Below are 23,422 nucleotides of genomic sequence, written 5' to 3'. Positions count from 1 at the left end.
ATGTTCACCTGATGTTCAAATCAGGATGGGGACAATTATTTTAGCACTCGAACAACTAGTGACTGCTCCTTTATACTGAACAAGACAATAGACTTGGTAAAGTTTGAATATGTAGTATAATGATAGGTCTTTCTGCTGGTGATTTCCACAGAGCACCACAGGGAGAGGTCTACAGTGTCTAGAGAGATGGCCTCCAAAAGACATTCAACGTTGTCAGAGGAGCAGCCAGAGATGGACCAGAGACATGGACTGTTTGATGCAAGGATGCAACCTGTAGTAAAATTGTACAAGATAGGTATGTAGTGTTTTATTTACTGTGGTTTAAACCTGTAGTAAAGTTGAATACAATTTAGGCATTTAGCAGATGCTCTTAATCCAGAGTGATTTACAGTAAGCAAGAACAAAACATGGTAATGCATCAAATATTCACCTTTAGCAAAGCCCTCTCCCACTTAGACACTTTCCAGCCAGGCTCATTCATTCCAATGTAAATATGGATTTTACACATTAAATACTGGTTCATTTTTGGAACCAGACCTTCAAAATCTCTAACAAATCCGTCAACAAGGCCTGCCATATGCACTGAAAAATATGTGTGCAACATTTATTTTTTAAAACAATGTTTTATCACATAGGGAAACTATTGGTGGAGAGCTTTTTCTAACCCATGTTATGCTTAGCTGTGATTGGACCATAGCAGTTTGGGGAGGGGCTTAGCTACAGGTCAATTGTCATCAAGAATCATACGTAAACTAAGAACCTAACAGTGGAATATTTATACAATTAAACTATGTGTACACTATATAGTGCAATGTCAACATAAAATGCTATCTAAGTTACGTCTTTTTTTTTCTTCCTTTTAGATATTTTGGGGTTTTTTCTGCCTTTATTGATAGATTTACAGTAGGTAGACAGGAAACAGGGAGAGGGATGGGGGAAGACAGACAGTAAAGTTTGTCGGCATCGGGACTCGAACCCGCGGCACACTGTCATGCTGGATTACCAGCCAAGGTGCCTGGACCGCTAAGCCTGCCCAGGCCCATTCCATAGTTTTGGAGCCAGAAGGGAGAAGAGTTTGGGATGTGTGGAGCGCTATCCCGGCATTTTTAGTGAACTTCCACCTTCCCTGCGTTGACTGATCTGAGCGCGCGGGATGGTTTGTAGGGTCCGATAACAAGAATACAAGAACGCAAACCCCCCCCAAAAACATGCTCACTCCGGGTGTGGTAGGCTACTTAGGTGTGTAATCATGAGTCATAATTTGCAAGCAGTGGTTTTTGAAATGCAAGGTGACACACATCACAAAATTCCAGCCACCAACCACAAACAATCAATAACGCAAAGGCTATACTAGTGCAGCACCATATCAACATCATTCAAAACGAGGCGTTTAAGTGTAAATGACAAATATGCTACATTTGATAATATGCCGTCTCGTTCTTACAACTGTGTTGCATTTCCTCAAACGACAGTCATGACCGAACTGAAGAAGTTCTGACGACAGTTTCGCTCTGCCGAAAGATAAAGTCCACAGCGTGTCTCATCACAACGCACTGTGAGCTTGCTTGTAGGTCAGATACTTTCAGCGAGCAAACGCCGTCATAAGGCAAAATATAATGCCTGAAGTGTAAAGCCAAATGTATCCTTTGCACCGACAATAGCCGCTCTACAAGCTAATCTGGATGTATTTTTGAATACATTGCAGGGCCTTTGCTCCTAGACCATATAACACATTGTATTATTTTTTTGTAGACTTTCTGCACGTCCCTGTGTGTAAAGAGGAGGTTCCACCTGAAGAGGAGAGGAGCTCCAGTCTGGTCCAGGAGGAACCACAAGCTCCAGAGATTAAAGATGAACATGAGGAGCTATTTCACACAACAGAAGAGGCTGGTGGACAAAGGTTAACATTACTAGCAGTGAAAAGCGAAGATGATGATGAAAACAGAGACACAGAGCCTGTAGCCGGCACCTCAACTGTACACATGAAAGCACAAGCTGATGTAGAGGACTGTGGAACATCACAACCAACTAGTGACAACCAGCTCCTCTCTTCACACTGTTCTGAATCTGACACTGATGACAGTGATGAGTGGGAGGAGACTAGGGGAGATCAGTCAGCTTTAAACACACTGAAATCACAAAACACACTAAATGTGGGAGGACAGCACAAGCTGTCCCAGGATCTGAAATCGTCAGAACAAACTGACTCCATGACGAGTCACACACGGAAGAAACGTTTTAATTGTACAGTGTGTGGCAAAATGTTTAATCTAAAGGGGAATTTAAAATCACACATGATGACTCATACAGGCAAAAAGCCCTTCTCTTGTACAGTTTGTGGTACAGGCTTTACTCAGGCAGGTACTCTAAAAACCCACATGATAACTCATACAGGCAAACGGCCATTTTCTTGTACAGTATGTGGTAAAGGCTTTCCTCGCAACAATGATCTAAAAACACACATGAGGATTCATACAGGTGAAAGGCCATTCTCTTGTACAGTTTGTGGTACAGGCTTTACTCAGACGTGTCACCTAAAATCACACATGATGACTCATACAGGTGAAAGGCCATTTTCTTGTACAGTATGTGGTAAAGGCTGTGTTAACACCAGTAGTCTAAAAACCCACATGATGACGCATACAGGTGAAAAGCCATTTTCTTGTACAGTATGTGGTAAAGGCTGTGTTACCACCAGTAATCTAAAAACCCACATGATGACTCATACAGGCGAAAGGCCATTTTCTTGTACAGTATGTGGTAAAGGCTGTGTTACCACCAGTAATCTAAAAACCCACATGATGACTCATACAGGCGAAAGGCCATTTTCTTGTACAGTATGTGGTACAGGCTTTACTCAGGCGGGTAATCTAAAAAAACACATGAGTACTCATACAGGCGAAAAGCCATTAGTTTAAGACATATGGTCAGTCGAATCCACTAAAGTATTTACATTTTTTCAGACTTTTTAGTCTGCTCTGAAGAAGGCTACTACCGAAACGCGTGAGAAATTGCATCTGAGCCAGTTTATTTTGGAGCGCCGCTTTTTCCATTTAGTTTGTTTATGATTTAAGTTATTTTCAAAGCAGAGCACCCACTGCCTTAAACAAAGGGGAGTCTCCAGAGGAAGCACACTTGTTCTTTCTTTATCTGAATTACATGTATAATCTGACAATATCTGACAAATACACATTAATAGTTCCTTGTGATGGAGCTTAATGTTATCCTTTTGTATGAACCTTATTTTCTTTTCAACATGATGGAACTTCATTTTATCTTGCATTATTCCCTCCAGCTCATATGTTGTGGTAGTACAATATGAGCCTTAGTCTGTGTCCACATTTGTCAGTATTTAACAAGTCATATGCATTACAATTTATGCAATAATTATGTTCATTGATATGCAGTAAAGTGCTCACAAGCTACTGGGTTTGTGTAGACCAGGGTGTTGCTTCATCTTACATAATGTACCATCGGACCATGAAGCCACATATGCATCACATTTGAGACGATTCTATTTAATCATCATTTAATATCAATGCTCCTTTGTCATGTGTGTGCTGTGAACAAAAGGAATTATTTCACATTACCAAACCAGACATTTGAGGTAAAACAAATATGGCGGGTTATATAGGTTTATATAAATTCCAAGCAGCCGGAGCTCTTAACTAACCTTTCGTGCTGTCCAGGCTGCTACACACAGCCTACGTTCTCCCCATCATGAGGAAAGTTGTTGTTTTTGTCCAATCCGCCAGAGGTTTTTGATGCTCCTCTCGCTGCGTTGGGCTGTGTGCCCCGGAAGTAGTTGGCGCAAATTCACAGATATTGCCTGTCTGCCTGCGGTAACATCACATGAGGGCGATGAAAGTGTTAACACAACATCCGTGGCCCTTTTCATTTTGACATGGTAATGAGAATGTAGGCCACTGACATGGACCAAGTTATTGTGGAACACCTTTCCCCATTTTATTTGCCTTTTTTTTCTTTTTACTATTTTGAAAAACTTTTTATTTTTTAACTATTCAAAAAGTTTTTCAAAATGGTAAAAACATAAATAAATAAATAAAAAGGCAAAGAAGTTTAGGGAAAAGGAGTATAGCATGGACGAAAATTGAGCCCCAAATGTATAACATTTCTGGTGTGAAATGGCACAAGGTATTCCCACAAAAAGACCACCCCAAAAGCCGACAGATGTGCCCTTTTGTGGGATTTGATCACCTGCCCCCTCAGTGCTCTCTGCACGGCCCTGGCGCTCACACATACATACACACACACACACACACACAGTTTGTTCTGCGGAAATAGGCGATCTACAAGATCAGAACACATTGCATTGTGAGCTATTTTCATGATTGACACATGAAGTAACTAGGGCTGATGATTAATTTTGATTGAAACCTTTATTTCAGGGGAATCCAATTGAGACCAGGGTCTCTTTTTCAATGGCGCCCTGTATACAAGCAAGAACATTTACAGCAATGATTTTACATACATGACATGGACACACAGTACAACAAATATAAGCAAGCACATACACACAGAAACAAAACCTTGTAACCAAATGTCACAGAAAGCAGGTGCATATGCCTTCCTCTAGTGTGAGGTCAGTTAAGAGTCTTTTAAAAGTAGTAAATGAAACAAAAACATTCAACTTCAATTTGTTTTGACAATTATTCCATAAATGTGGAGCATACACCCTGAAGGCAGTATCTCCCAATTTAGTAGTAGTTTTTAAAAGCATATCTTGTGATCTAGTACCATAAGCTGATGTATTGAGATCTAGCAGTTTTGTTAAATACAGAGGTAGTTTACCAATTCAAGTTTTTGACGTGAACAGGGTAGCATGTTGTTTCCTTCTAAGAGCCAGAGAAGACCATTCAACTGAGGTATATAATGCACAGTGATGTGTTCTGAAACCTGCTCCTGTAATAAAGCGGAGTGCACTGTGATAAATTGCGTCCAAGGGTTTTAGATGACAAACCGATAGTCGATATCTGCCCATATAAAGAGTTTTGTGTCGAAGATTAAGTCCAAATATGGAGTCTGTGAGGTTGCTCACTCTAGCTGACGTCCTGAGCAACTTGTATCTTTATTTTATTTTTTTTGAGGGGCGCTAGCCCATCCTACCCCAGATAGCAAAAGATGTTAATTCAATGTTGAATTATGGTCAACATGGTTGATTTTTGGTTAAGGTCGACGATTGATGGTGGATCAACCATCAACCGATCAACTAATTGATGCCAATTAACCAATGTTGAAAAGATGTCATTGAATCAATGTTGTTTTGTGGTCGAATTTCAATGATTGAAATGCCAACATCTAAACAATGTTGAATCAACGTATACTGTCGTCTACCCCCCCCCCCCCCCCCTTCCATCCCCTTGGCTCCACTAGCCCCACCCTCTTGACCCCCCCCCCACCCCCCCACTATTTCAATGATTGAAATGCCAACATCTAAACAATGTTGAATCAACGTATACTGTCGTCTACCCCCCCCCCCCCCCCTTCCATCCCCTTGGCTCCACTAGCCCCACCCTCTTGACCCCCCCCCCACCCCCCCACTATTTCAATGATTGAAATGCCAACATCTAAACAATGTTGAATCAACGTATACTGTCGTCTACCCCCCCCCGCCCCCCCCCCCCCCCTTCCATCCCCTTGGCTCCACTAGCCCCACCCTCTTGACCCCCCCCCCCCCCCACCCCCCCAACCCTCCCCCTCCCCCCCACTTCACATACCTCAACCCCCCCACACACACACCTGAACCCCCCCCCCCCCCCCCCCCCGCTTACATCCCCTTGGCTCCACTAGCCCCACCCTCTTGACCCCCCCTCCCCCCCCCCCCCCCCCCCCCCCCCCCCACACACACACACCCTCCCCCCCACCCCACACACCTCCACATCTTGGAGCTCTGGGTGAGAGCATTTTATCATTGGGTGGGGGTGTATCACGTTTAAAATTAAGCACCATATGTTGAGAACAATGGGTTGTGATTTCTTCTGTACATTTTCTTACTTGTCTGTAAATCTTCTTATGTACGGTTTGTAGTCATAAAAACATCTAAAAGTACTACATGGAATGGACCCATTGGACCGGTCCAAATGTCCCCCCAATTTAAACGAGTGGTGGTATGTCCCAACCACACGCACCCCCTTCGGCAATCAGAACTGCTGCACCCGGCTGCTGGAGACAGTTTGTTTGCAAACTAATCTTCTCTCCCCCGGATTTTAATTCTACTTTTACAGTAAGTTTGGCTATATTACTTTTATCTTAACTGTGTTTAGTGAAAAATAACTGCATTATGTTGTGCTTACGCTGCAGTTTGGTAGGTAAATGTGCTATATACGTCAACTAACATTAAGATAAATATTCATGAATATTCGTTAGCGTGTACTTATTAATTTAACTCTTGAGAGTGTGCAAGTGGAATCGTACGGTTGCTGTGTCTGTTTTCAGACCTATAACCAGTACATTATTTATTTCGATGTGTTCAACTTTTCAAATGTTGAAAAAATCATCTTTCTAACCGGCGTTGCGCCAAAACGAACAGACCAATTGCGTGCTTTGGTACTGAATGACGTTGTGCGAGTCAGCCAATCAAAAGCGTGCATATTGGGTGACTCAGCAAAACAGGAAGAAATGCGGCACTTAGTTGAGACGGCGGTGTGGATAAACCGGGATAAACACGGAGAAAAAAGTAATTGTACATTGTTTGATCCGCTAAAGACAAAGTTTTAAGAAGGCATTAGGAAATAATGGGCTTTCTTGCTTAATTTTCATTCTGAAGTACGACGGTGAAGTTTGAACGTGCCTTTCGTGCAGTCTGAGAAGTCTCAGACTGCACTGGTCCTGCTAATGTTATTGTTAGTTAGATGTTTGGTTATGCTCGTATTTTATAATGAACAATATAATAATGAACTCTCTTGATACTGATCCAAATGTAGAATTATGCAATGTTTCAGCTTGTTTCACCTTGCACATTGCAATGCAGCACATTAATCATGTTCATAATCTGTTCTTTGACCATAGAAGTGTCTATTTGTACGTCTCTAAATGTTTTGATGAATTGAACAAGGTGACCCTCTTGTGTAATGCTTAATTGGGTCATCCACTCACAGTTGACAGTCTTTGTATCAAGTTTGTGCTTGAAATGTACTGTAATTCTACAAACTGTTAATAAATATTTCAATCAAATCAATCAATCACAATCAAGACCCCCCCCCCCCCCCTTTTTTTTTCTTCCAGAATCACGTACCAGTTTCAAGACGGCAGCATTGAAGAAAGAAGACCCGTTATAGCCAAGTAAATGGGCATAATTTATGTACCGGTACATTGACTACAGCACCTCATCACTCTAAGATGTCATCTTATTCTCGGGCTAAAAGACGTAGAGTCAACAAATTAGTGAGGGAGACAGAGCAGGCTATCCTCACTGATTATAAGTTAATTGTTGCTGCTAATTCAAGGACAAACCGTTACTGTTTAGAGAGCACAGATCCTGTCGCAGCCTCTTCTGAGTGCCTGCTAGATTCACCAACTACACCATCAGACTTGCCACTAGATTTACCAACTACATCATACTTGCCACTAAACATAAACAGACCACTAACTATCAGTGATCAGAGTGCAAATATTGACTCACCAGGTGAGTCAGATGCACATTTAGAAAGTATAGCTGGGGATGACGAAATTGAACCTGAACATGTCTTTGACAGTGATGAGCATAATGAAGATTTCCTCATGACAAGTTTAAAATATTGGGCAACATCCTATTCAGTCTCTCTGGTTGCACTATCATCTTTGCTGTCCATTTTGAAGATGTTTCACCCCACCCTTCCTAAAGATGGAAGAACATTGCTTGGAACACAAAAAAATGTGCCTACCACTAAGATTGAAGGGGGGGAATACTATCATTTCGGTTTAGTCAAAGGGGTGCTTTCACGGTTGGCATGTTTGAGTTTACCGGTAACTCTGACAACTCTTAATTTACAGTTTAATATAGATGGTTTACCTTTATTCAAAAGTTCTAAACTTCAGTTTTGGCCCATACTTGGAAGTCTCAAATGTGACTACACAAAGTCCCCATTTGTTGTTGGCATTTTCTGTGGTCTAAGCAAGCCAAAGAGTGTTTCTGAGTACCTAGAGAAGTTTGTCAAAGATCTTCAGAATGTACTGTCTGATGGCATTATTTATAATGACAAGCAATTTGATGTACAGATTTCTTCTTTTATTTGTGATGCCCCAGCTAGAGCTTATATTAAGCAGACCAAGGCATTTAATGGCTATTCGGGTTGTGACAAGTGTTTTCAGGAGGGTGTATGGAGAAATAAAATGACATATCCTGAAACAAAAGTCAGACTTAGGACAGACTCTAGTTTTGCAGACATGGTTGATGAGGGACATCACAATGGGACGAGCCCTTTAACAGGTTTAGTTAAGATGGTTTCTATGTTTCCAACTGATTACATGCATCTCTGTTGTCTCGGAGTTACAAGGAAACTGCTTAATATATGGTTAAAGGGGAAAATGTTGGCAACAAGGGTCCCTTCCAAAACTGTAGAAGCCATTTCAGGTAAACTGCTAAAGCTACGTCCTTACATGCCTTGTGAATTTAACCGTAAACCAAGGGAGCTGTCAGAACTAGATCGCTGGAAAGCTACTGAGTTGCGATCCTTCATGTTGTATTGGGGTCCTGTGGTTTTGAAGAATTCCCTGCCCAGTGAGCTTTATGACAACTTCATGTTGTTTTCTGTTGGAATGTACTTGTTACTGTCCCCTAGTATTTCTGAGGAAATGTTGGCCTTTGCACACAAGTTGATGGTTTCTTTTGTTGAACACTTTGGGGAGTTGTATGGAAAATATCAACTTGTGTACAATGTACACCAGCTTATTCATTTGGCTGAGGAATACAGGAAGTTTGGCACTCTAGATAATATCTCAGGATTCCCTTTTGAGAACTATCTTGGACAAATTAAGCATCTTCTACGCAAGCCACATCAGCCCCTACAACAGGTAGTGAAAAGGTTGTCTGAAATTCCACATGTTGGGTCCCCATGTCCCACCGATGATCCAATTTTGCGTAATATTCACACTGATGGGCCTGTCCCCCCACAGTTTACTGATTCACAACAGTACAGGAAGGTCTCCACTCATCGGTTTACTTTGTCCACAAAGCAAGGAGACAATTGTATTGAGGTTGGAGATGGATTTGCATTAGTAGAGAATATTCTTAAATCAGAGGAAGATGTATATATAGTTTACAGAAAGTACAGACACAAACAGCCGTACTACATGTATCCCTGTGAATCATCATACATCGGTACATACAAGGTCAGTGGCTTGCAAGACAATATAGGGATAGGTAAACTTGCCTATATCAAGCGCAAATGTCTTCTCTCTCCAGATGGAGATGGTGCCATTGTAATACCACTACTTCATTTAGCAGCATAACCAGACTGCCCTACAAAGCCAAAGTGCAGTAACTATATTGACACACTAACGTCGGATTTCGGGTCATAAATTACCTCATTAATGAATACACAATTAGTACACTATCACATGTGCACAGATAACATGTTTGGCTGGCCAATTGAAACACTTAAATGCTTAAAAAATGCAATGTGTGTGTGTGTGTGTAGTGCACTTTGGCTTTGTAGGACTGTATGGGGATGGCTTGTAAGGAGAGATCATTATGAGTACCGTTAATTCTCATTTCAGCCCTTTGAAGATGAATGGTGAAGTGGTGCTGTGGTCAGTGGTACAGTTCCCAAATGGTGGGACAGCAGTAGTTCTAGAGAGCTGGTTTAATGCTCAAGAACAGACACTGTTCTGGCCCCCTAAACACATAAAGCTCACAAAAGCCCTTCGAGATGGAATGCAACCAGATGATAAATGGATCACCTATAAGGATGTGCGTGTACTTACTACGTGTGGTGAGTAATTGGTGCAACACATACACAGCGGCTCTAAAAGCTCATAATGGCATGTGAGCTTCTGAGTTTCCTAGATAATTCTGCTGAATATTTGCTTATTTTCAAGAATGTTCACCTATTGGGACCACGGTTGGTTACATTAAACCAAGTATGCAATATCATTTTTTTGAGGGGTGCTAGCTGTCCCTCCTATGTCCAGCTTTGCTGTTTTATGCAAACACAAACATCAAAGACACAAGTGAGGATGCAAACTGTGATTGGCCAGGATGAGATTATGTATGATGACGTATGATAAGAGCACTTCAGACAGGTGTGATTATAGTTTTTTGGTTAAACACTGGACTGCAGAATGTTAATTGGCATTTTCCCTCTGCTCTTTCCAGAGACCCATGATGAGGCCAAAAAACGAGAGACCAAGTACACCTCAACTATGTGTCCAACCTCTGAAATCGAATCTGAGGACGAAGGAGATCTCCGCCAGAAAAGAAGATCCAGGTACAGTGTTCACTTTGGTAAAGGGATAACTCTCCCTAGGGTGTTGTAAATAATTGTGCCACTGTTGTAGTTGCAAAAGGATAACAGTGGCCTGAGGGCCTATGTATTCAGACTGTAGCCTTGACTAATACGCATAGTATCATAACTACATTTATTACATGTGTATTGTTTTTTTAGGCCAAATCAGCAGTATGTGCCTTCGGACTCTGATGACCACTCGAGTGGTGATGCCAAAAGAAAACGTTTTGCCAAACCACCTGATGTGGGTTTCCCAGGTATTGATGCAATGCATTTATTTTATATAGGCACTCTTGGAACTGATCACTGCTACAGTTAAATAAATTAGTCTGACATTGTACCGATAAATTGAGCATTTTAATTTGATTGGACTTGTCAGTTTCTTGCAGTTATTGTATAGTTGCCACAAAATATATACATTGTGAATAACATACCAACTAAAATATGTTGTAGGACAGACCCCAAAATCGAGCCAGTCTCGTAAGGCGCTAAAATCCAGCAAGCCTCCAGCTGTGCGGCCACTAGGCCAAGAGCCTACAATGAATGGTATGTTGCTATGCATGTTAAAATGGCAACTAGATGACTGTTTGAACATTAAACATGATTTGTAGCATCTTCAATTCTCACCCTGGCTTACTCTTTTTAGATTCTTTGGATGGTGGCATGATCTACAGCTATTTAGAAGAGTTGCAGACTCCTGATCCAAATAACAGTAAGTGAACCCATATCGGTGTTCTTGTGAGGAGATAGCTGCAACATGCATGCAACAGAATACATATTAATTTACAATGTGTATGCATTCCAGCCCACTACAAAAATCCAAAGCCTTCACAACTTGCAAGCAATGCCACAATAATAAATGTGTAGTTGTACATAATGCTTTTATATTGAGTAGGCCTACTCTATACAATTTCCACCATGTTTGAGTCAACTTATTTTGCATTTCCCCTTTGTAGATCTGGTTACTAGCAACTACCGTCAATCGCTAACTGATGACGTTCATAATGGTGAGTTATCAAGCAGTCTCATAACATAATGTTCTGGCATGTTTAACATATCTGTATTGTTATTAAAGTAGCATTTGGGGCAGTGCATTTTGCTTTCATCCATTTATTTTATCCCTGGGTCAGAGAAATGCATTAAATCTAGAGAAATCAGCTGACTGGAAATCAAACATTTTCTCACATGGGGGGTTACAATAGTGTCATTTTCTAATAACATTGTGTATTTCCTACTGTTTCAGCTGAGATGCCAGGATTTGCTACTGCCCAGTACCACCAGCTCCAGTCCCCACAACCGCATGTCCAGCAGCTGCAGGATCCACAGCGACAAAGTACAAGTAGTGGTATGATACCGTACTCTTTCAGTAACAGTGTTTTGAGAGCTGGGGATACTTACATATGTTAGTTTGACTGACAGTTCAGATTTTGTATTTATTTTTCAGACATCCTGGGTTATAGTTGACAACATATGCTGCCACATCAGGTTGTGTTTCTACTCCTAAACTATAGTGAAATATAACTAATTGTTTCTACAGGGATGTCGGGATACAGCTCAGGGCAGTACAACACCCCGCCTGGTGTTCCACGGCGTATACAACATGGTATGCCATTGTATTCCTCACTAAGGAACCCAATTTACTACATGCAGTACATGTAAAGTGATCTATTTGTAGACAAATTAAATCACTCTTTTCTTTTCTTTTTGCATTTGTTTTTCCCTCCAGACTTCAGAGGGAACAACGTCCACCAGTATGATCCAATGCATTCTGTGCCTAATCATGGTTGCAATGGTAAGTGAACAAGACTGTCATGTAACATTTGTAGACATTTTCTGATGTGTGTGTGTGTGTGTGTGTGTGAGAGAGACGTTTGATCTCTATTCAGATGATCATTTGAACTTAAACTGTTATCTGTCTATAGTACTCTATTACACACGCGTGCATAACTACACCTAACCTCAATGTGTGCAGTGATTAAGTTGCATGAATGTTTGTGTTTTACAGATAGAACCACACAGATGGCCGGCGATGACGGGCAGCTTATGAAAGGCAAGTCTATTGGACATTCCTGTCATTCCTCATGTGTCATTTGCAGCTTATTTTTATTTCTCACTTAATGATTTTAACTCTTCTGAAGACCTTGCCATCCAGAGGATGAATTCAATGCTCGCTGAAGTACTTGTGGTGGTGAAGGATCTGTCCAGAGATGTGCAGTACATCAAGAACGAGTTGGCTGAGGGCAACATGACACCGGGTGGGACCAGGGGACACCGGGTGGCCACCACAACCCCTATGCTTCCCTTCCAGCTGCCAATCGCCAGTGAACAAGACTTCAATGTGGCAGAAATATTACTGATGGATCAATCAGTCAGTCAAAAGATGGTAATTTATTGAACTGCATTTCATTTATCAAATGTAGATCATTTCAGTGTGGTCTTGTTCGTTTTTCCTCAGGGGAAAAATGTGTTTACTAGTAGCGGAGGCTGAACAAACAGCCAAAAAGGACACGCACACATCTATATACCTAATATAGGCTGGATTAAAGTCATAAATGAAAAATGTGTTTAGCACTTTCTAGTTCAAAACGTGTCACAGAGCTTGTATATCTGCTATTTATGAAACCTTTTGAAATTGTTCAAACATACCTTTATATATGGACAGGAGGGTTAATGTGGTTAAACATAACGACTGGCATGAACACTATGGGCTGGAACATCAGTGCATGCATAAAGTGTGTATAAACAAGTTGGTTGCTCTGTGTTCATAAAATAAATGTTATGCTGTTTCTAACGCATGGCCTTCATTTTCTTCTCTCTGATTTAGATTTCTCGTCTGGCTTTGGTAGGAGGCACCAATTCAGAGAACATGATCAGACTGATGTTGAAAACTGCTATGACCAACGCCCTGGCCAGTGGGTTCAACTGGGCTGGAAAGAAAGACAAGCGTTGTTCAGAAAGCAAGAAGCCATTCAAGCACACAACACTACAAGACTGCATGTTTGGTGAGCTTCCTTCGCTGCAAACTACTTCATAGGTTAAGTTTAGGTAGTGAGGCATGACGGTCTGCTGGTGATTCAGAATATAATTATGCTGTTGCAAAAACTTAAAGTGTTATGTTGGAATAAAGTGATGGGGAAAGTGCAACCTATAAGAAATGGACAACGTAATTGATGAGCTTTAGAGGTGCATGGATACACATTGTCTTGCCTAGATGGCATCAGGCTAGGTGATTGCTTCTCTTTCCTGTTCAGTCTAACTGGATGCTGACTATAGCTTGTTACTGCAGGCCTACAGAGTGGGTTGGGGCGGGGGGGGGATATAATAACAAATTGTATGGGATATACACTTTTCCTCACTTATTTTTGTGTCTTTCAGCTGCTGCTCGACAGTTTGACCCCAAGCTGACCGACAAGGACTACAGCGAAACTGTCAAGAAGTGGCTTCGTTATGCACCAGACCGGGAGGGAGGCATCTCAAGGAACCAAAGTGACCCAAACCCAAGTCAAGCGAACCAGAGTCAAACTTAGGGTACCCCAGCACATCCCTGGTTCATACAGTACAAGGCTTACCCTCATGGACCCTGTTCTTCCATGGACAATATGTTCTGTCAGTCAAAGGAGTCAAATATGTTTACAGATGTTTCATGCATCTACTTGAATGACTTGTCGCTTCAGCCTGTTCTTGCAGTGTTGTCTCCAGAGTTGCCCTATAGTTCTAATAGATTACAGACCCTGTTTTTAATATGGGCCTCTGTTTGGTGTCGCTGTGTGCTTGCACGTACTGAGCTGTATCCGGATATCGTTTTTTGTTAAAAATCCTCTTTGTCTAACATGTCAGTGGAATGTAAGGTTTTTTTTTTAATTTATTTTACTGCACTTGGATGTCGGTCGGTTGGTACTGTGGACACCCTTACATGGTTAACTGGTCATTGGTAACTGTGGAAGTATGATGAGACCCTCTTGACAGGAAAGACAATGTAAAGATTGATCTTTACATTTGTAAGATGTTTGAGAGATGAAAGATATCTCAAAGCCTGAAAAGGCATGGTGTCAACCTGTTATCAGTGTCACAAACGATATTTGTCACCATATCACCCCCACCTAGTTTAGAGTGTTGCTCAGGGACACGTTGCTGGCTGTCTAGTTTGAACTATGACTGTTTTCTAAAATAAAATGTAATATTAATGCCATGTTGTCATTTTTAAGTTTGTGTTCAGATTTTTGGAAATATGGTAATGTAAGAATTTTGAACAACCGCTAATACACCGTCTGCCTATTGTGTTTGTGTATAACAGCAGTACTGAATGAAGAAACTTGTCATGATGTATACATATCAGCAGCAATATTTTAATGTAAAATGTACATTAATCAGTATTTATTCCTTAATTTTGATTAAATATAAAATCAATCCAAATGTACAAGTAGATTACCATTTAGATTATGGTTGAATCAACATTGATTCCTAACATTGATTCAATATAAAATCAACTAAAATGTGCATGTAGATCCTAATTTAGATTATGGTTGAATCAACATTGATTCCTAACATTGATTCAATATAAAATCAACTAAAATGTGCATGTAGATTACCATTTAGATGATGGTTGAATCAACATTGATTCCTAACATTGATTCAATATAAAATCCACTAAAATGTGAATGTAGATTACCATTTAGATCATGGTTGAATCAACATTGATATAGTATCAGTTATGGTTGCAAACCTAACGTTGATTCAACATGTAAGTCATAGACCACTTTTTGTATGATTTCAATGTCAGGCTTCAACATGGATTCAATATTTCTGCCTAACCATATTTCAACGTTGATTCACCCATATTTTGCTATCTGGGACAGTATGTCCAGCTTTGAGGTTGTGTGTAAACACAAACTGTCCCAACACAAACATTAAATGCCATTGAAAATGAATGACTAGTTTTGAGTGTTTGTCCCAACATACACATTCTATGCCATTGATAATGAATGGCCAGCTTTGAGTGTTTGTGGAAACACAAACATTGCGTAAACACAATCATTGAAGACGAAGGTGAGGACGTAAATTCTGATTAGCCGGAATGAGATGATGTATGATGATGTACAATGATACGAGCGCCCCTCACTTCACACAGGTGTGATTTTTGAGGGCCTCCTATATACAGCTTTTGACCCCACCCGTCTCAATATTTGCCATTGACAATGAAAGGAGAAATTAGGTGAAATGTCTGCCAAATATGATGTAAATTTGTGGCAACAGGCATTCTGAATGATTGGCCAGTATAAGATGATTCATGATGATGTACGATAATAAGAGCGCCCCTCACTTCACACGGGTGTGATTTGTTTTTACACCTCAGGCTAGGGGGGCTTGAGCCCCTGCCCTTTTGCCTCAAAGTGCCCCTTCCAAATAAAAAACAAAAAAACAAATCATAAGATTTATCTTTATTTTTTTCTGTCCACATAAGGGCATGTGGGCGGCCAATGGGCCCCGGGGGGCCAATAAGGCTTATGTGGGAGCCAAGCCCATGGGCTTATGTGGGGAGCCTTAGGGCCCTTCAAGACGAACATTTGACAAGTAGGCCTAATGATAATTCCACTATCGTAATTATTATTTATAATTATTATTTATAATTATACTTTAAATGTGCTGGCTGCCATCAGTCAGTTTTAGTTTCAGACTAATGATAACGTATTGCTTATTTTACTGTCCAATGACATGAAATGGCACAAGGGACGGACCCCACAAAAAGACCCCAAAAATCGGCGTGCGCTACGAGCACACACACACATGTGCCCTTTTCTGGTGTTTGAGCCCCTGCTCCCTCAGTGCTCTCTGCACGGCCCTACTATAGTGGGATTTGAAGGCAGTTGCAAAACGCAACCCCTGTTACATATTAGATGTATCATTTTAATCTAGTGACAGTTACACACCTCCACCACCAGGGGGCGAAAGACATTAAGGCAACAGTGCATGGATCCTTTGTTGCGCATGCGTAAACACTTTGACCCGGAAGCAGGGTTGTGCGTGTACAGCGTTTAGCACTGCAGCATGGAGTTTGTTAGCCTTTAGCTCTGTGGTTGTTTTTCATCGTGGTGTGAAATAAACGGATTGTTGCTAAAAACAACGTCTCATAATGGAGGTCAAAACGTGTCAAATGGAGTCTGTACGGCTGAAGATACATGAACACATGACGTCGGTGGGAGAGGACATATTGTGTGTTTTGGACAAACAGCAACAGAGTGGTGGTGCTGATGTTTGTTGTGTGAAGCTTGATGTCAGAGTGCCTGTTGGAGCGCCTCAGTTTGGCTGCTCAGGTCATGTGCAACCTATTTCAGAGAGAGATGGAGACACTAGAAACTCTGCTGGAGAAACAAAACAAAGTGCTGGACATTGGTGTTGATATGGACATCGATCTACACACTGCAGGTTGGTAAACTCTGAACAACACCAGCTCAGCTATGATGTGTCTTTTCTTCAGGGTTCTGTGGAGATTTTACTAAGTTGTTGTTTGAAATGAATATGGAGATCCAAGCAGGCACATAATCCTTCGTTCCATTTATTGGTCAGCAATCAGTTACAGACAGGTTACAGATATCATCGTTCCATCGTATTGAGGCCTTCCCAGGCAGAATGCCTAGTCCCCCCTTGTCTCTCTCTCTCTGTATCTCACTCACTCTCTTCTACTGATCTCCTGCATGTCTTTATACATTCTTAACATGTGGGTGTCGCCTTGTTCCTGTGTGTGTGTGTGTGTGTGTGTGTGTGTGTGTGTGTGTGTGTGTGTGTGTGTGTGTGTGTGTGTGTGTGTGTGTGTGTGTGTGTGTGTGTGTTGACCCACAGGGTCAGCAATCAGTCACCACAGCAGGGGTCCTTCTGTTGCAAACATTCTTTGGGTGGTAAAAGTCACTGCGTCTACAAACTGCTATCTTAAAATGTCCCCAGGTAGGATGGGCTCACAGCTGTTGCTCATTGGGACTCAATGTGACCTCCTATAAGCCAAAGTGTTATGTGTACAATTATGACATAGTTTGAGAGGCATAAGCTATCAAAATATACATCAGACCCCCCTTCTGGGGAATTAAATATTCCCCAGACATAATTCATATTTTATAAATGACCAAAATTATTTTTCCAAAAAAATGTTCACCTTTTTCTTTTTTCTCAAAAAATCCCAAAATGTTCAAATTCCCCAAACGGTCTCCCTTCGTAGGTAATTACCCTCTTCCCCCCTGGATAATGAGAAGGTAAAACACAGTCAGGTTGACACAAAACTCAAAACAAAATGAACAAAATCAATCTGTTAGACAATGACCCTATCAGTCCGAAGCTGTTTGTTGTCACACCCAGATAAAATAAATTCAAGTAAACTGTTCCTAGGCTAATTACTATACTATTTTTAATTTGTTCCCCAACATTATCGACTTAATAAGAAATAATATAATATTCCCTTCTCCCCCCCTTCTTAGTTAGTGAGCAACTTTCATGGAATATTAATGGACAGATGAATGGTCCTGCAGAAACCATCCATCCGACTCCCAATTCGGAAAGTTGCACACAAACTAAGAGCTAACATGTAATACTCATGGTGAGTTTCAATCTGTATCAATATGTGACTATTAACATAGTAACATTATACTCCTAATGTAGGCCTATTTTAACTGACAATTAAACAACATTTGTATTACTAACTAGAATATAATTCTCATTTTTTAATTGGATTTCACTGTGATGCTTAAGGAAGTTATCTAAAATGAACTCATATTATTACCATTAACTATTATTTTTAAACAAATCAACCAAAACCTTTTCAACCTGATAGACCCCCCTGGACACAGGAGCATTTTTTTTTAAACTATCTATATTGTACCAAATTAGAACCGAACAAGCATGGGGCTTGTTCCGTTGTATCTCTTGTATGACAGACCTGCAACTGAACCATATTTAAAACAGAAATTAAACTCCTTATTTAACTGAAATCCTATTTAGACTAAATCAAATTCCTATATTGATTACATCCTGTTTAGACTAAATCAAATTCCTATATTGATTGAATACAAATACCTGTAAATGAAAAGTTAACACTCATAGCATGACAAAATGGTTAATCATAAAAACAAACATCCCTAAAACAGTACTATTTCAGTACCTTGTTATATCTACTTTGACCTATGTCAGCACAGAATACAACAAAACACAAACATTAGAGCAACTCAGATGAACCACGATTTTTTTTCTTTCCATGACGCAAATTGTTCAGACGTTCAACGCGCTAGGGAAATGGTTCCCACAATTCTTTTTTCGCCTACAGAATAAAAACGCTTGGAACATCCTTCTTGATTCTCAGAGCTCGCACATAGCCCTCAGATCTGTAGGTTTGAAGCAGACAGTTGTCCCCATACGCTTCAGCACACGTGAACTACAGCTTACTGCAGTCGACAGTAGAACTCCCTTCGAGCATTCACAAGGCTCGAGTGGACAGTAGATTCTCCTCGAGCAATCACAAGGCTCTAGTGTACAACTTCTTGCTTAGCCATGTCAATCATGACAGCAAAAGCATTGAAACGCTCCTTTCCTCCATTGTAACATGAACTTGGGAACGGTCTCCCTTGGACCTCTCCTCCTCTTGGAACGCTCCTCCTCTTTCCAGAGCAGAAGGAGCACGCTCCTCTCCTCCATCACGGTGGAGAACCAGTTGGCGTGGGCCCGTGGGCCGTAGCCGCAGAATAGCGTTCAATCCGACACCTCCTGTAGCGAACACAGGTCTGTGAAAGTCACCTGCTATTGATTTCCGACGGTAGAAGCTGAGTTAGGAGCTCCTCTGTCGCTGTTCTCGTAGTGTTGTCACAGCTGCCTGCAGACACACCCCCCTGGACTCTCTGCCCTCGGGATGACCTCCTGTAGGCGCTGCTCAGATGTCACCGTTGACATCCTGGAGACCCGGTGGTCTCTCCGTGATCCTTTTGGTGTAGAACTGTTGACGGAATCCATGATCCATGATGTCCCTCTCCTTTACACCTATTAAAAGGAAACATGCAGGCTCCCACTACAAATATCCCCAATCATTTCTTAGGATATTGATGACACTACAAGCTACTGGTCACTAAGATGACCTCTCTGGCATTAATCTCACTCTTTTTGCTAATCTCCCTAGTTCTGGCATGGCAAAGGAATGTAAATAACCATGGTGTTGAGCTGTTTCTCTAAATAGCACCCCCAATAAACAGCTCACAGCGGGTCAAACAGAGGTAGGAGGTAAAGACAGGACAGGACAGGACAGGACAGGAGGTCCACAGGAGGTCCCTAAAGCCCTCTCCCTGTTATCTGAAACTAAACAAGGTATTTATTTTAGGGTGAGAAGGAAATAGCTCTCTCCCCCCTCTTTCCCCTAAAGCACATTCCGTCAGAGCATATAAAGATTGACTCTCCAGTATTCGTAGTCAGCTCTGTATGTATTTGCTCATTTAACTATCACTCTTAGAATGGCTTCTACTAGCAATATTTCACCGGACATAGCTAGAACCTTTTTGAAGTAAGTCTAGTATGAAGTACATTCAATCATTCATTCACTCACACATATATTATTCTCAATCAATTCTCGTGATTTCATTCACACCACAAACACTCTCAGGCTTGTGTGACCTTCTCATTGAAACCCCTGGCTGGTGTCTACCCCAAACTCAAGCTTCATATGGCCTGGCAAACATTGCTGTACGTTTCTTCTGATACCTGTGACAGGTGTACCAAGCCATAAATCCACCACCAAAATAAAAAAGATCAATGTAGACACGTCTACCATTGCTATGCCTTTTTCAATGAGAAGTTCCCTTGCCTGTACACACTCTCACACAGAGTTGATCCAAAATACTACCACTGTTTTAGTAGTATTACTTTCCAACCCTTCAAACATAACTCACCTAACTCACTCACTTCACACAGTAGGACAATCTCACACACACATTTCAATAGAGAGGGGCGTGTCAAGTCAACTGTCAAAAGAAGAGCATGGCACTTCTCCTTTAGCTGTCCTTCTCATCCATGAGGTCCGGTCAACTTGACTTCCCTCAAAGTTTCCCAATGTGGTTTCTGATCACATTGTCCAGAAAAATAACCATATATCCCACATTTATGGCAAACACCTCTCATCCTCCAGCTTTCCGGGCTGTGACGTGTCTGTGGCAGTACTGCCCCCTGATAGGGTCGCACAGGTGGCTGACATCCCCATTGTTGCCATCTCTGCTGTGGCGGGTTCTCCCACTGCGGCCTCTCCCACTGCGGCCTCTGTTGTGGCCCCACGAAACCAGGAGTCTCTCGTACTCTCCATGGCAGAAGTGGTTGTGGAGGTTCCCACTGTTGTGGCAGCAGACGGTTCGGCAAAACAGCCGTGCAAAAACGCTGCAAGTGCGTCACATCGCCACACCTATAACAGCCTGTGTAATAACGTGATCCACTCGGCTTGGGATTATGTGGATGAAACTGTTCGGGCTCAACCCCAGCTGTCACGACAGCCGCTTGTATGATCTGTTGTGCGCCCTCCAACTGGGTCTTGGTCAGCAGTCGAACCATTTCTGTGTGACTTTGTTCCTGCTCATCTGCCTCCTTGCGAGCAAGTCCAACGCAGTGTACAATGTGATCCACGTACAGAGCAAGGGGCAATTTCGCCAGGCCAACCACTGTCTGCAGATTGGCCCTGACTTTCTCAGAAAGACCTTGTTCAATTTTTGAGTGGACAATAGACCGTTCAAGATCATTACGCTCAGGGTCCTTTCCTGTGGCATCCATCCATTCCTGGCACACGCGGGCGACATATTTACGTGGTGGTTCGGAGACCCCCAGCGGAGATATCGTAATCGTATCCGGATGCACTTCAGTGGGGTACAAGTCTCTCAGCGCACGCCATAGTGCTCCTCTGTGACTCAAGAAAAGGTCTGCGTCTCCAGCCGTCGTGCCTGCGTACAGTCTGAGTCCCGCACGGTCAAGAATGTCATCTAGGCCGTCTATGTCAATCAGATTTGCCAGAAGTTGTTTTAAGTCACCCATAGTTAGCTCTGTCCCAGTCAAAAGGTCCTCAAACTTCAATATCCAGCGTTGCGCACCATCTCGCAAAGGGGGAAGTTGACATACAATGTCAGTCATGTCGACGGACGCCCATGGCTTGTATTCCATATGTCTGCCCTTCCCCAGCACCGGGAGCATCCTGGGGCAGTTATCATCAATGTCAGGTGTGGGCCTCTTTGATCTGCATGGGCATTTGTTCAAGGCCCCCCTGGAGTCTTTCACACGTCTCCGGCTCGAACGTGTGCGAGTGCCGGAATGGCTCTCACAATCACTGCTGTCCTGTTCAAAATCCTCATCACTTTTGTTGACGTACTTCCTCTTACTCCCACTCTGCCTGTCGTGACTCGGTAACACACGTTTCTCCGTGCGTCCAGCAGCTCTGTCACGGCAGTGTTTGCTCTCCAGCTCTTTCAACGCATCAGAATGGTCATTGTACAATCGAACCAAGTCTTTTTCTTGAGCAGCCAATCCAGCCAAACGCTCCGCCAGGTACGTAGTAGCGGCTGAATCCTCAATATTCTCCCGAAAACTCTTCTCCGCCTCAGAAATCTGCCCATGAAGAACAGTGAGACTATCGCCAAGAGAGTTCAGCATCATGACAGCGTCCCCCCTCACTTCCTCCTGTGACAGGTTGCTGCCGCTCATGGCCGGATTGGGGCTTGCTGTCCTTCTGTAGATGTCATCACCTCCATGTAAACTGTGGCTGTGTGCAGCCTTGTCACTGAGATCACCCAAATCGAGGATCAAATGTGCCTCTTTCATCAGAATTTCACTCAACCGTGTTTCTATGGCACGCATAGACTGTCTTTGTGTCCTTAATTCACTGGTCAAGTCCTCTTTCAGGCAACGTACCCGTTCCAGCTCCCTCTTAACAGAGCTTTGAGTGTCGCTGTCATCTGGCCGTTGCTTGGATGTCCTCATGTCTCCGCTGTCATGAACTTTCACCTCAGCCTTTGCTGAGAGCACGTTGCTGTGGTCCACACCGTCAATGCACTGCTGCTTCTGGGCCGGTATTACTGACTCACTGACATTGGGGCCTTCTGTACAGAACATATCTAATACTGATAATTCAGTCTTGCGTTTGAGTTTTCGCTCCTTCGTTTTCTGATCTGCTCTGTATCCATGCACCAGAACCCTTATGGTGTTAATGACTTCTCCATCAAAAGTACCCTTCAGAGGCCAGGGTTTGTCAATGTCTGGCCAACGCTGGTTAAATTTCTTTGAAATCTTCAAAATATCCTTGCATAAATCTGAATATTTCTCTTGGACAATGTCCACTGGGATTATTCCTGCGTCCATCATATCTACTAAATAGTAAATAATCTACTAGACACTAAATTTACACAGTCACACTGTGACACACTCATGCTGTGTCACCTCTCACTCAGTCACCGACATGCATACTCATTTGCATACTGTCCCCACAGAATGAGTAATCAATGAACTTACTCCAAGGAAAACATGCAATTCTTTCTCTCTCACCATTCACACAGGAAAGTGTAAAATAAAGAAATGAGAAAACTACTGACAGTGACAAAGAAATATAGAAATGCCTCTATATTTCTTTTTAGACTAGTAAGTCAAATCACTGACTGAGGGAAGAGATTGACCCCCCTGCATGCACTCCACACAGGTGTCAAATGCACTCAATCGCTCCCTCATTCACATCTAAGCAACTGTTTTGTTCCAGAATCAAATTACCCCTGCAGGCTATATTTTTTGACTAAAATAAAAAACCTGTATGCTTAACCATCCAAATTAACCTAATTTTACAAAGGATAAATGAAATATCCTAAATGTGATAATTTACAATGAGAAATGTATTCTCATTTACCTTCTAAATTTAGCTTGGACCCCAAATTAAAGCCAATTTAACCTGAATTAAATCCCCAATTTAATATCTATATTACTCCCCCCCTGAAACA

The 23,422-nt window shown here is 42.0% G+C and overlaps 2 protein-coding genes across 4 annotated transcripts in view; both read left to right on the top strand.

The window, feature by feature from the left end:
* Positions 1 to 23,422, top strand: part of LOC306919402 (uncharacterized protein) — a gene marked incomplete at its 3' end in the record, with an annotated part of 342,672 nt that overhangs the window by 267,112 nt on the left and 52,138 nt on the right. The window lies entirely within an intron of this gene.
* LOC306919304 (uncharacterized protein) lies at positions 7,267 to 14,629 on the top strand. Of its 3 annotated transcripts, none has more exons than XM_079532105.1 (13): positions 7,267 to 7,302; positions 10,316 to 10,427; positions 10,605 to 10,702; positions 10,899 to 10,991; positions 11,092 to 11,157; positions 11,402 to 11,452; positions 11,689 to 11,790; positions 11,983 to 12,048; positions 12,172 to 12,237; positions 12,451 to 12,495; positions 12,584 to 12,828; positions 13,270 to 13,447; positions 13,821 to 14,629. In XM_079532105.1, the coding sequence occupies exons 2-13, from the start codon at positions 10,363 to 10,365 to the stop codon at positions 13,970 to 13,972; spliced, it is 1,227 nt and encodes a 408-aa protein (XP_079388231.1). In that variant the 5' UTR covers positions 7,267 to 7,302; positions 10,316 to 10,362; the 3' UTR covers positions 13,973 to 14,629. The 3 variants fall into 3 exon arrangements, with proteins under 3 accessions (XP_079388231.1, XP_079388230.1, XP_079388229.1); XM_079532104.1 differs by lacking the exon at positions 7,267 to 7,302 and adding an exon at positions 8,922 to 9,932 and having other exon boundaries at positions 11,689 to 11,778; XM_079532103.1 differs by lacking the exon at positions 7,267 to 7,302 and adding an exon at positions 8,922 to 9,932.

This window comes from Electrona antarctica, assembly GCF_951216825.1.
Source record: "Electrona antarctica genome assembly, contig: scaffold_25, whole genome shotgun sequence".
In the NCBI taxonomy this organism is placed as follows: Eukaryota; Metazoa; Chordata; class Actinopteri; order Myctophiformes; family Myctophidae; genus Electrona; species Electrona antarctica.
The sequence above is the reverse complement of the archived record's forward strand: the minus strand, read 5'-3'. Positions and strand labels throughout refer to the sequence as shown.

Excerpts from the sequence above, each read along its gene's own strand:
- LOC306919304 (XM_079532103.1), top strand. The coding sequence starts at position 9,692 with ATGAGTACCGTTAATTCTCATTTCAGCCCTTTGAAGATGAATGGTGAA. Across the intron at positions 10,428-10,604 it reads CGCCAGAAAAGAAGATCCAG|GCCAAATCAGCAGTATGTGC; the intron begins GTACAGTGTTCA and ends TTGTTTTTTTAG. Across the intron at positions 11,158-11,401 it reads GACTCCTGATCCAAATAACA|ATCTGGTTACTAGCAACTAC; the intron begins GTAAGTGAACCC and ends TCCCCTTTGTAG.